The sequence below is a fragment of the Ostrinia nubilalis genome, chromosome Z (genome assembly GCF_963855985.1).
Source record: "Ostrinia nubilalis chromosome Z, ilOstNubi1.1, whole genome shotgun sequence".
Lineage (NCBI taxonomy): Eukaryota > Metazoa > Arthropoda > Insecta > Lepidoptera > Crambidae > Ostrinia > Ostrinia nubilalis.
In genome coordinates, this window is record NC_087119.1 from 11,005,099 (window position 1) to 11,019,186 (window position 14,088).

The 14,088-nt window shown below is 37.4% G+C and overlaps 1 protein-coding gene across 1 annotated transcript in view; it reads right to left on the bottom strand.

The window, feature by feature from the left end:
* Positions 1–14,088, bottom strand: part of LOC135086944 (membrane-bound transcription factor site-1 protease) — a 52,402-nt gene that overhangs the window by 25,062 nt on the left and 13,252 nt on the right. Inside the window, exons 4-9 of the mRNA XM_063981769.1 lie at positions 12,057–12,150; positions 10,993–11,213; positions 10,237–10,377; positions 2,747–2,905; positions 1,647–1,734; positions 769–950 (exon numbers count right to left, since the gene is read on the bottom strand). Coding sequence (XP_063837839.1) covers positions 769–950; positions 1,647–1,734; positions 2,747–2,905; positions 10,237–10,377; positions 10,993–11,213; positions 12,057–12,150 — 885 coding nt within the window. The remainder of the gene's footprint in view (positions 1–768; positions 951–1,646; positions 1,735–2,746; positions 2,906–10,236; positions 10,378–10,992; positions 11,214–12,056; positions 12,151–14,088) is intronic.

Genomic DNA, 14,088 nt, shown 5'->3' on the forward strand with positions numbered 1-14,088 from the left:
TGTAGTGTGAAATAAACAGTATTGTATTTAACTGTCCATCGATCTTTTCTCTCCTCAGCTATAATACAGCTAATCCTAGAGCGATTGTGTTACGGTTCGTCTTGAAATATATCAATGCTCATATGCTCCACCTATAAAAACCGGCGCTTCTGCTACACCATCCTTAATTATTCACTCGCATTAAAGATCCAAATCCATCGGGCTATGTCAGCCGATTTAGTTCGTTTATAGATCTCCTCATTTCTGATTCGATCTCGTAAAGAAACACCGAGCATAGCCGGGTTAGCTCTTTATTAGGCCTATAGTGAGAGGCCACGTTTCGGAGCCGTATGTCATCATTAGGCTGGGCTCATAGTACGCAGAACTGACGGCCAATGGGGCAGCAAGGTTGTGGAGTGGAGGCCGCGTACCGGGAAACGCAGCGTGGAACGTCCATCCACAATGTGGACCGACGACCTGGTAAGGGGCAGAAAGGCGCTGGATGCAGGCCGCTATCAACCGTACGATGTGGAAGTCATTGAGGGAGGCCTATGTTCAGCAGTTGACGTCCTGTGGCTGAAATGATGATTAAAGATCCACAATAAATAGACTAGTGCCACCAGGGTTGATCAAATCCAGCATGCCGTTGCCTTGCTCAAACATGTTGGGGCCAGGTGAAGCTGTGTGAATTCACAGCGGCCGGCGTGAGGTGCTGATGCTGATGGCATCCCGCTCGCCAGGAGAACTATGTACCTGTCAAATGCACTAGAAGTCTAAAGCACCACCAACCTGGTAGGCGCTGATCAGGTCCAGCTTGCCGTGGCCCTGCTCGAACATGTTGGGGCCTGACAGGCGGCGCGCGGTGATGCAGAGCGCTTGCTTGACTGCGGCCGGCGTGAGGTGCTGACGAGGCACCCCGCTCGCCAGGAGGGCTATGGCGCCGGCCACTACAGGCGACGCTACTGACGTCCCTAAAAACGACCTAATATTATAACACGGCCACAGTCTAAAGGGCATTGACACGATAGTCAATTACTACCTACTTCTTAATCTTAATTCGTAAGTAAGTTTATGGACTATCAAAATAATTTCAACAAAACTAATTTTTCAGAGAAAACATTTTTGTACACATTATTTGGACGACGTTTTAAAAAAGAACTTTTAAAGATTTAAGTTTTGGTAAAAAGAAACATAAAATTTATTGTACGTAGATAGGTAGATAATTTCTAGAAATCCAAATACAACGAATAAGGAAAATAGCCAGCTGATAGAATATTGAATTACTAGAAACCCCATCTAAAAATGTGTTACTCAATGTCTATTGTGATATTTTTATTGGCAGCGAAACAACTGCAGACAGAGACATGAGAAGAATATAATCTTTTGCTAGAATCAAATTCTTATACGTATACAGAATCAACCTGTAATGCAGTGGTTCTTAATCGGTGGTCCGCGGACCACTGGTGGTCCCTGGAGACATTTCAAGTGGTCCACGAAGTGCACTTGTACACCTTGGTTAAAACCACTTTTAACTGATTTTTGCAGTCAAACTGGTTTTGACCGACTATGAGGTGGTCCCTGATAAGACAGAAATTTGGTAAAATGATCCCTCATGACTTAAAGGTTAAGAACCACTGCTGTAATGAAACGGAACTTAAACGACTTACCACTTAACGACCTGCATCCACCGGTAACACTGGAGCCGCGCACGCCGCTGCCGTAGGTCACGATATCCGGCTTCATGCGCCCGTAACCCTGCGAGCCAATATCCGGTTAATATTCCGTCAATGGACAAGGACAAACAAGGACTTAACTGGAAGAGGCAGTCACTGATTTACACGTATTAAGTTGGTAAATAGGTAACTAAATTTTAACTTAATTTTATGTTACCATAAGTGATCCGTATGCTCGTTTGCCTCCTGTCACATAAAAAAAAGTGATTTATTTCATGTAAACGCAGAATTTAGTAGCAAGTTGCAACTTGCAACATGTTTTCATGCAATTCAATCACTTAAAATTTAGTTACCTACTTAACAACTTAATACGTGTAGCCTAGCATTTACTTTGTGCCTTTGACGTTCGCAAGAAAGTTGTGGATCCGACAACTTAATTACCTATTAGCTAGTGCTACTCATATTTACGGCTTAGGATATTTTGCTGATCCTACAGGGCAGAGCATGTTGGTTTAACAGTATCTACTGTGAAGGAATAAGACCACGTGTAGAATCAATGTAAATCTTTCGCCAATTTTGTGGGCGGAATATAAATAGGCTCTCTGGTGGGCGGGATAATTCAGTAGCATAATTATGATTATAATCGGTTGTCAACGTGTACAGTACAATATCCGCGGAGAGCCTGACTCTTCCAGATTCTCGTGTCTTTTGAATGATTTAAAATAATACCGTCTTCGCAACCAATAAGAATATGACCTGGGGCTGGGAACCAAGGCGGTGGAAACATGATTTGTGATTATTAGATAGACGCGCCGCCGCCGCCGCCGCCGCCGCCGATAAACAAATTTTGATATTTACGAAGTTAATATTATGCCGAGTCTGCTCGATTGGACAATTTCCGTCAACACATTCGCAATCTCCCAAGCATTCAAAACGATTTTGCAGCTCGAGCTGAAAGATTTCGAGCTTAAGAGCTGGGTGGAGCGTAGACTTCATTGGAACCTAATTATGCCTTCCTTCATGCTTCTCGCAGATAATGTCGCTATAATAAAAAGTACCTACTACTGCCTTCAAAAAATTTCAAGAAGACTTACGTGAGGCAGTTCCCAGGTCGTCATGCCCCTCGAGGAGAACTTGGCAATGCGATCGTCGAAGCCGATGCCTCCTACGCCGATGACGTCCATCTGGTCGGCCGGGTTGTTGAGCGTCCCGTACAGAGGCCCGTCGTTACCGATCGCAGAGACGATTATCACCTACGAAGAAATTTAACTTGAAAGGAGACAATACCGGGTAGATAAGTTTCTTGGAGGAATATGTAATACCCAGATTGCTAAAAAGAATCCTAGTAGAAGTAGTCATTTTGGGAAAGCCCCAGGGCGTCGCAGTTTGGTAAGCCCTGCTCTAGACAAAATAACCGAAGCACCATTTATTCTACTAAGATAGGACAGGCTAATCTAAGTTTCTTGCAAATAGTTAACGATATTTTCTCATCTTTCAGTTCAGATAAAGGTAAGTAACAGAGTCGGCTGATATCGGGACTAGAAGTCGAGTGTTAAAGATTCATTAAATATTTATTTATTTTATTTATTTATTTTTAAAACAAAGTTGTAAGTCAAAGTTTTGTGTTCCGTTGTCTAAACAGCGTCCGATCTGTTCAATTTTATTAGCGCAGTGCATTACTAATACTTGAGCGGTCTGTGTCGGTTGTACTTTCGGCCAAATCGGAATTTAATAATTATTTTTTCCAAGCTTAGCACAACTTTTCTGAACGTGTGCCATGGAGCTTATCTAGTATTAAATGACGTAGAGTTTCTTACGGTGCCCTCTCGGACTACTAGGGTTGTCTCAATCCTAAGATATGTCACATGACGAGGTTTCTCTTCCATTTTTCTGATAATATCAATGTTTTCTTGACTTTCACAAAGTTCGCTGGTGAGCCAACAACATACATTATTATACTTGTTAAACTAACATTTTACAATGATAAAGGATAGATCTCTAACACCAAAAGTTAAATTTAGCTGACCGCTTCAGTTTCGTATTGATTATTATCCACATCGAAAGTCATAATAAATCTTTGCGCGGAAATTTTCGTAAGTCAATTCCATGTTTTTGTGGTCCAGATAATTTACAATTAAAACGTGTTCAAATGATAGAAACTTTTGAATAAGGTTATAGTCAAAAATGTTAAACTTTTCAATATTTTTTTCTATACTGGCATTCGATAATGACTTACTAACCCATTGATTATTTATTAATTTGACCTATCGATTTATTTATTCGATAATGGATAAGTAAGTATCAAATTTTAATGTCGTCTAACTACTAGACATATGTCGTCAAGGCTCACAACTTTATTAGTGCCTTATGTATGTCGGAATAAATGGTGCCACGGTAAAAGGAGGTTTCAAATGTTATATTTTTTTTAAATTTCAAGCACCCAGTGCAATTTTTTAAATTTTATAAGCATGGAGAAAGTAAAAAACACAAGTTTCAGTTATTTGGTCTTTTAAAACAATCAAACCGCAAATACACAAAAAACCTATTGAAATAAAATAAAGAATAACATTCGTGAGCATAACATCGCCATTATTAAATTAAAAGACTGTATTCGCGTAGCGAAGTTCAAAAGAGAAATTAATTAAAAGCCCTTAAAGTAGTAGATGAAAATAAAAGAAAAAAGTCAATTTATATCTTGCTGCATGTCTATAGTTTTTAACGCTGTAATTTGGAGTTAGCTCTAACCTTTAACTATTCTTTACATAGACGGTAGTAAACCCAATATTCGCACAAAGCGCTTTGCTATGTCTTACAACGCGCACAGCTGCGTGGCATTCCCTACGTGCCTGCGTTCCCGAATGTAACCACATGCTATGGATTTCAAACCAATGGCTCGGGTGCATGCATACACTAACAGAATAATTCTGCTAGGCAATGCATATGCATAATTCTGCTTTGGCATCTTACGTACCTACCTAGATGTAAAATGTTGAACGACAGACACATTGGCATACACATTTTTGTTACAGATTGGTATATCAACTAGATTAAATGCATAATTAGCTTTATGTTGTCGTTTAATCGAACAATCTTTTACGGTTCGTTGTGGACATTTTATTAAAACAAAAAAATCACGTCTACCAATATAGGTTCGTTATCCCAGCTACTTTAATATGGACAATGATCTTAGCGACAGTACCCCTCGAGTGAAGTTATAAATAAGAGCAAGGGTTAATACAACGTTAAAATAACCAAAGTTTCACTCGCAAAGCACTAACTGAGCCTAACTGAAACTAACACAGAGCTTGACTTTCAGACACTGCTGTCTTAAACTAATTCTAAGACAACAGAAGTGTCAAACTCGATTTCGTATTCTAAAGACATTATTTCAAGTGAACTTTAGTTTTGGAGATTCTAGTTTACTCCGCCTGTCTTGGTTTCTTGATTTGCTATGTTCTAACACGAAATATTTGGCTAATTTAAATTGACAATGCTCTACAAAGCCCTTTCAAAATAAGTTTTAAATATAAATGAAAATGAAGCGTCATTACAAGACTTTACTGCCCCTGTCTCAAAATGTGTAAATGCATAAGCATTATCTTTAATAAATTAAAGTTAATGCTCACTATCTCCGTTTTAATTTGTTATCGGTAATAAAAACAATGCAACTGCACCAAGAGTGACGTAAATGCATAAAATTACTCAAGAAAATAATGTCTTATCTTATTTTTTTATAATATTATTCAACTGAATAAATTCTATGAAACCGATGCATAATACCAATTTTGTATTAATTTCAAAAGAAATCTTATGTTTTCTTGTAATTTAACATTTTAACTAATTTAAAAAGATATTTTAGAGAAAATAATTAATAAAAGATTTAATATATTTATTGCAGTTTAAATATTAATATTGCTTCTTAAATTACTAATTGATACAATGAATACGATGTATTACCAGGCCTGTTCATCTCCGCGAGTTCACATCGAAAACAAAACACGCACGATAGCCCACCTACAGGAGGCGATTCGACAAGGCGTCACATACGAGATACGAGCGAGCATTGACACACGCACGCGTACTCTTGTATTATGGAAAAAAATAAAAAAATACTGTGTAAAAAATACTGTGCAGTATTTAACTGCCTAAATAATAATAAAAACATACAATTAAGTTGCCTGAAGACACTGAGAGGTAAATAAGTGGTTATTATTATTCATGATAATTCATGTATTTCTTCCGACATTTTCCGCGATTTGGCACTTCACGTCACACATTAGTTTGCCGAAGTTCGCCGAGCCAGCTATTGTCAATTATTATAGGTGTCAAACAGGATAGGGTCTTTGCGCTGGTTTTCGTCCAACTATCGGAGTTGCCAACTTTGTGATCTTAAAATACCCTTACATAAATGTATCATATTATTTTATGTCGTTCGAGTGCTCATAAAGGCAGTCAACTAAAGTCCATACTGCAACGCACACACAATCCGCACCGTAACGTAAACGCCTTGCCTCGCCGATGACAGCGCGCGAAGGGCAATGACAGCTCGCAAAACACTGACGTATATCAATGTCTCATGGACTTGGCGTAACTTTAAAATAAACGTACTCGGTACATTACGCACACACTTACACGCATTATAAATACATACACGATTTAAGAAAACAACATGGCCGCAATATAGGCAATCAGCTGACAGGTATTTGTGTGTGTGTGTGTGTGCGTGTAGTTGTCAGCTGATTGCCTATAAATATGTTGTTTTCTTAAATCTTGTATGTAGGTACCTACTCGGCACAAGTCAGGTAGTTAGTGACGTCACATGAAAATGTTGCCAGAATGAGTACTGACCAAACATTATCTATTTCTTTTTTTTATACATCACCAGGGGTAAGTTAGAAAGAGATAAACAGCTGTTTGTCATTAATTTGTCGAATTTTTGTATAGATCTATATTTCCTCTCCACTATTACCTCCATGTCACAAAAGGCGATACGTTGTTGATCCCTTTCCGAGTTGATTTGCCTGCTATATGACCTGAGCTATGCTTTAAAAAAATGACCCTTAGTCATCTAAGATTTAATTTTGTATGAAGAAGTTTAATAAACACATAAAATTGTGTTTATAATGCTATCAATTAGACATACGTGCCAAAAACTTTTCCTGTCAGCACGTTTTTTTTCTAGCGCGATGATTTCTGCAATGTACCGGTGACCGGTGTATGGCCGCGCATTTACGTAATTTTTTGGAACTCACTACTTTTTAAATTACATTTTCATTTAGGTAGAACTGTTGCTTAGGCATTATAGATTGCAACAAAACTAGCGCGGGATGGCTACTGCCTTCTGTGAATACAATAGGTACTTTGTATTCAAATTTTACGCATGTGTTTATGGCAGCTCAGTGAAATGGACGAAAACCGAAGTTAGATAGAAAACCAGCACAATGACCCTACTTTCAAAAATTAATATTGCGATTTTATAAATCACTTAAACAACTTTATATTAATTTGCGGTACGAAGTACGCCGGGACAGCTCGTAAAACAAATTCATTATTTACATATTACTAATTTATCAACTTTGTTCATTGTTAGTTCATTAGTTGTTCGTGTTTCGTTTGGGTTAGACCAAGAGCCGAATGCAAAAAATAAATGTTACGTAATCTTTTTGATGTTTTAAATTCCAGCAGTCTAAGTTATAAAAACAAATTTAAAACTGCCTTTAAATTAACCGACGTACAGAAAAAAGTTTTAATTGATGCTACAAATATGTTTTCGACTATTACAGCCACAAATAAAAAAACAGGAAAGAACAACACAAAACGCATCAAATCTTTTGTTAATTTTCAAATATCTATCCAGGCAATCAAAATGTTGTACAAAGATCTCAAAGAAAACGGATTTCAGTATTTATTTACTCGAAGACTAAATCAAGACGCTCTTGAAAACTTTTTTGGGTCAATTAGGCAGCAAGGTGGCTCTTGCACTGAACCTATCCATCCAGTTCCGAAGAGCTTTTTCCAAGCTCTTTTTTTGCAACATGTTGAAAAATTCCCCTGTTGCTAATTGTGAACTTGATTTCTGCCAAATTCTTCTGAAAGCTGAAAACATAATAAGACTAAGAAACACGAGTGAGAAAAGCGTGGTGACTCCATTAAGCAGTACTGCTGCACTTTTGGATGGAGACACAGACTATAGACTAGATTTACCGGAGGAAAATGCAATAACATACGTCTTTGGCTACCTTCTGTTTAAATGCATGAATAAACACAAGTGTATGAATCTAAACAAAGTTTTGGGATCCGTTGCTGAGTTGGGGGAAACCAATTTGTTTACTCATCAAAAAGCCTTCAATAAAAACACTTCATTTTATGGCAGTTTGAAAATGCCTCCCAGAGAATTTATAGAATATATACGGAGTTTAGAAGCATATTACATAACTTTGAAAAATTCCTTCAATTTAATCCAGGAAGACAAATATATAATTTATTTAAAACCTTACCTCCACAAACTCCGTGCTCTTGTTTTCCGGTAGAATATTTGTTAAAATTGTTTACCAGGCTACGCATATACGCAACAATAAAATTCAATAACAGATGTTTTAAAGATTCTAAAAAAGAAATAAAAAAATATCTAAAAATTACGCATCTATAATTTTTATTATAGATGCTTGCATAATTTTGGGTAAACAAAGTGACAAAGAAGCGTAGTCGTGACTGAGTATTTCGTTTCTTCTCAGCACTTGCCAAAATATGTTTGTCTCACAAAGCACTGATAGGGCAAAAAAATATGAGCATTTCTTGAGATTTTATAAGAATCAATTTATGAAGTTAGATTTATCATAGTACTAGTGACCCGCCACTGCTCCACAATGTACAATGTATTATTTATTATACCTTCCTCTTGAATCACTCTTTTTAAAAAAAACCGGCCAAGTGCGAGTCGGACTCGCTAGGGTTCCGTACAAGCCAGTTGGTATATAACTTTGATTTTGTTACAGCTTAAAGGTACTATAGACCTGAGTATTTAATATGAATTTCAATTTAATACCTCTACGCGTACATGAGGAAATAAGTAGAAACTTTAAATTTTTTTCAAAAATTTTTAAAAAATCTGCCTACAAGATCTCGTTCAAACCAATTTTCGTTGGAAGTTTTCATGATGTACAATGTATGTACATACATATAAAATGATGTTAGAAACCTTAATATCATTTTTAAAGACCTATCCATAGATACCCCACACGTATGGGTTTAATGAAAACCAAAATGTATTGCTTTTTTCTATAATAATTTGTGTGAAAATCTTAATGCTGTTCACAGAATACATCTACATACCAAGTTTCATCAGTATTTTTCTTATAGTTTCGGAAAAAAATGGCTGTTTCATACGGACGGACAGACAGACTATATGACGAATCTATAAGGGTTCCGTTTTTGCCATTTGGCTACGGAACCCTAAATACCGTATCAAAATCTGTTGCATAGTTTTAAAGATCTAAGCATACATAGGGACAGACAGACAGGAAAGCGACTTTTTTTTATAATTATTACGTAGTGATGATGGGCATATAGACCAAATAAAGACATTTTGATTTAAGGGGGGACATCGTAAGAGCCATTCACATTTTTATCAGAAAGTTAATAAATTAATATATTTAGGTTTTTGAAATCTAAAACAGCCAGGAAATCAAAGAGGCAAACATGATACCTTTGTGATTTTATAGGAATTTTATTGTAAAACACGGTCATATTAAACTTTTATAAAAAAATCCAGAGGTAAATGTTTTTTTTCGAGAAAATTTTTTTCTAATCGTGTTTTCGAAAATATCATCCCATCACACATAAGTTCTGTAATACATAATATTGAAAACAGTGCGAAATATCGTCAAATGCAGTTTTCACATACTAAGGGCCCATAATGAAATTAGTATAATGTTTGTTTATGTAATAAAATTTGGTTTGAAATACCTACTGAATTGAATTTTTATTTCTTACTAGCTTTTTGGCTTCGCCCACGTGAAATAAATTGTCACAGTTATGTGTGTTATAAAATATTTAGGTGCTAGCTCTTACACTATATAACTGGCGGCCGCATGTAGCTGCGCGTTGCCGCGAAGAGCAGTGAATGCAAGTGTGGTGCGCTAGATGGCGACACAGTAGCTTCTTGTAGCAGTCAGCCCTATGGCATCAAGACAGTACCGATCACTGACGTATGTCAACAAAACGGTGCTCGACTCATAAGACAAGCTAAATTACACCATATTGTTGATGACATTGAGCATACATTTTTTTGAATACCTTCGCGAAGAAAAACTTCTGTACGTAGTACTTATTATTATTCTGTGGTATTACATTCAGCTTCAACGTCGGATGCCGATGCAGGAATCTCGCCAATGTCTGCTAATACTAACTAAATAAATGTATAGTCTCCCACTCGATGCACTGATGATCTGGTTAAGAAAACCCCTAGATGCGTGCAGCGCAGGATCGGCCGTTGTGGAAATTCCGAGCCTTTATTCAGCAGTAGACGGCATTTGGTCGAAACGATTAATGCTGTTAAATAAATAAATAAAATAATGTTAATTACCTTGTTAGCGCTCAGCTCCCACACCTTGTCGACGAACGGGTGGTCCATGAAGTCTGGCCCCCCGATGCTGAGGTTGAGAACGTCGATCTTCCGCATGATGGCGTAGTTAAAAGCGTCCAGGAACCATGAGGTGTACGACACCTGCCAAAAAACCAGAAATGTTAATAAAAGCAGAAAAAAAACAATCTTTAAATAAGGCCTGTATTTTAGAGGTAAAAATTTAAGAACTGGTACTAAAACATCCTTGCGAAATCTTAAAAAGTTGCAATGACGCAAGTAATTGATAGGCACTTATTTAATTTTATTTGTGGAAACTAACCGCGTGCGTCACATATAATTTAAGGTACTAATTTAAAGTTATCTAAATGAACATTAAATCTATATCAATACTTTAGAATATTCTAAGTGTAAATTAATAATAATCAGCCCGAATTACACTTAAAGGAAATATAAATTTGTATGCCGACGACAAATCCTTACAAAATATACTAAACATTTTAGGAGAAGTAATTTTAACTTAAAGAAATCTGAAGAATGCCAGGGCTGCCAATACAAGATTAAAGAAATTACGAGTCCTATTATAAAAAATAAAAAACTTAAAATTATACTTAACTATAATTTACAAATAGCAACTATAAAAGTGTATATTATCTATTTAATCTAGTGTAAATTAAATCTATAAAAAAAATAATATATTCCTAACTATTAAATTGAAGTTACAGTTAAATAAAAATATTAATAAACTGTGAAAATTACCTGATTGTCGGTGAAAACGCGGAAAATGTGGAGGTCCGCGTCGGGAGCGAACCCCAGACAGTCGGCCCTGGAGGCTATGACCCCGGCGACGAAGGTGCCATGGCCGAGCGCGTCGTCGAGCGTGCGCTCGCCGGTCCAGTCGGTGCGCTCCCGCACGCGCCCGAAGTGCGGGTGGTGGCGGGCCAGCCCCGTGTCGAACACCGCCACTCGAATTCCCTCCCCTACGACATATACATACAACCCTATACAATCAATAACCTATGCCCGCGCGACGCGACTACCTCGCCCGGCCGCCGGCTGCAGACTGATCTGAAGCTCCCTGCCGGAGCCTGCACACGGCAAACAAACGAATATCCCCCTCCCGTTAATAAATAAAGGGACTCGATGCGCGCTAAAGTGATTTCCGAATTACTGTTGCCCACTAATAACTATACTGTCTGCGACTGTCCCTCGGAAGGGGCATTATGGAAAACGTATTAAACGTTCGCAATGGACGGCTTTGATGTATTTCCCCTCGATGTTAATGAATGCGCCGCCACCCCCACGTCTGTTATAAACAGATTTAGCATAAACCTATAGTCGATATTTAATGTACATATTTCATTTGTAACCCCTTTTATTTCATTGTATCGTAGTACATAATTGTAGTGCTTGTGATTAAATTGAGCTTTTTACAAACAGGACAGGCTAATGAAGTACTCAAACGGTTAAAGTACATTACATCATTCGACATACAGTTGGAGATAACGTACTTTGATCGGAAGCATATAATATTATTGAAATTGAATAAAATAATAACTTTCGAGTCTCTAAATATAAATATTTGGCAATCTCTTCATAAGGTATACTTACTCGTATTAATCTTTCAAGTAGGTAAAAGGTAACTTTATAAAGACTTATCAAATTCAAAGTTTCCAATAAGGAAGATGATTTCTGAATGCAGACTTGGAGACTTTAAGTCTACAATGACTTATAGGTTAAAAATTTCCGCCCTCTGCCACCACATGAAGCATCGAATTCAGGACCAGTATTGAAGAATAAGAAACGATATAAAATTCACTCACCTGTTACGCCGAGGGACCAGAGCAGATCGGCTTTGAGGACTGAAGTGATCTGACGCGGCACCGTCCTCAGAAGCTTCCGAGACGTGTAGCCGTTCTAAATACAAAGGAAAAATTCAACTGCACAACTTTTTAATTAATGCAAAGAGGCGATGACAGGGTCTTTAACGACTCCGCCTGGAAACTACTTAATTTTATGCAGACACGCTAATTGGTGCCACAGAAGGGGTGGTTTAGGCATATTACTAAAAAAACAGTAAGATTTTTTTTTTCTAGAAAGCTCTCTCCCCAAATAACCTCTTTTTCTGTTACGCAAAAAGAAAAACATTAATTAGATGCGCGCATACTAATAATTATCCATAAAAGATAACTACATCACGCATACAATGTTGTTCGTTAACATCAAAGATACGTCGAGAAAAACATCCAAATGTCGCGCTCGAGAGGATTATTCAATACGAATGTTTGAAATGTACATAACACAATGAAATACGAAGCAGACGGGTTGGAGGGCATATTCACGACGGCTGCGATTGCCCCCGCGACATACGGGAGCGTTTATTGATTAAATGATTACTTCTGATCAGACGTCTAGACCTGATCCTGGTTCCAGTCAAACGAACATAACAACGATATTATCGCAGTTAAACTATTCATGCACGCCGCTAACGGGTTCTGTATAGCGACAAGGTGCAGGGCACAAGGCATGGGGTAAGCTGGGAGACGTCAAGGTTGTCTCGCCGGTACAAAAGAATAATTTTCGTAACGAATCCACATGCTTCCATGGTAACGGTCTGATAAAAAAAGAAATATACACCGGTCGATCTGCAATACTCTAAAATCGGTGATATTTTTTTTTAATTTCAAAGACGCCCCGTGTAACAGATTTTTCAATAGCAAAAAAAAACTACTTATTCGATAAAACTCGCATTATGGTACTATGAAATATTTCCTGGCCGAGAATCTCGTAGCATGCTCGTAGCACGCGCGTTCTTCCTACTACAGGGGAAAATCTATAAAAAAAACTAAAGGGACATGAACGATACCATACGCTACGTAAAGATTTGTCTTAACAGCACGCAGCCGCGACGTCATCGACAAGATTTTCAATCACATTCTAATAAAAATATCAATGAATTTATAGATCTTAAAGGAAAAATAACACAAAGTATGTGAATAGACCAAAATATAGTAATTGATCAATAAGCCATTTTATTTGAAGATAAAATAATATTGTAATGTCCTCAAGACGGATCCCAGCTAGAGTCAACTTGGTCGTCCTGTGCCTCCCCTTTTGCTCGTGTCAATCTTATTTTACCGCCGTCTCTCACATTATCCGGTATGAATGAACTCTGGTTTGATTTGGCTCACCAAGTTCTGCAGATTAGCTGGCTGACTTGCAATGACGCCAATTTATTCATTATCTTATTACTTACCTACCTATTTGTTACAAAAATATTTATTATACCTTGTAAGAATTAAATATAAACTAAAGAAAATGTTTTGATACTTAACCGCAACATTAAAAGTAGCTGCCGAAAAAAGTCCTAACGCGATGCATTAAATACGAGTACTTTTTATGTTTCATTCCGATTTTCAAATAAGTCCCGGGGAGATTTGAGAGGTCATTCTTTATGCACCAAAATAAAAAATACATCATGCCTATTTATTCTTGCAAAATATTTTATGTATTTCTACATTCAACAAAGAAGATGTGATAATAATAGTTACAATGTTCGCTGTATCTTTCCACGGGTCGTTTCACCGGATGTATCTTTATGAGAAGTCACCTTCGGATATATTCGTACTTCTGTAGTAGCCGGCCTGTTCTTAGGTTGTTATGCATTCAAAGGACTACTGGCTTCGTTAGACTCGCCAGGTCAATTTAGCAATAAAAGATACCAATACACAGTTTATTTAAAACTAGCTGACCTGAGAGACGTTCTTTATTTTTAATATACCCATCGAAATCCTATGTCAGAAAAAGAGGACCATAAGTTTTCCCGAATCCAAAGTGTTTTCGGGAAACTTTTTC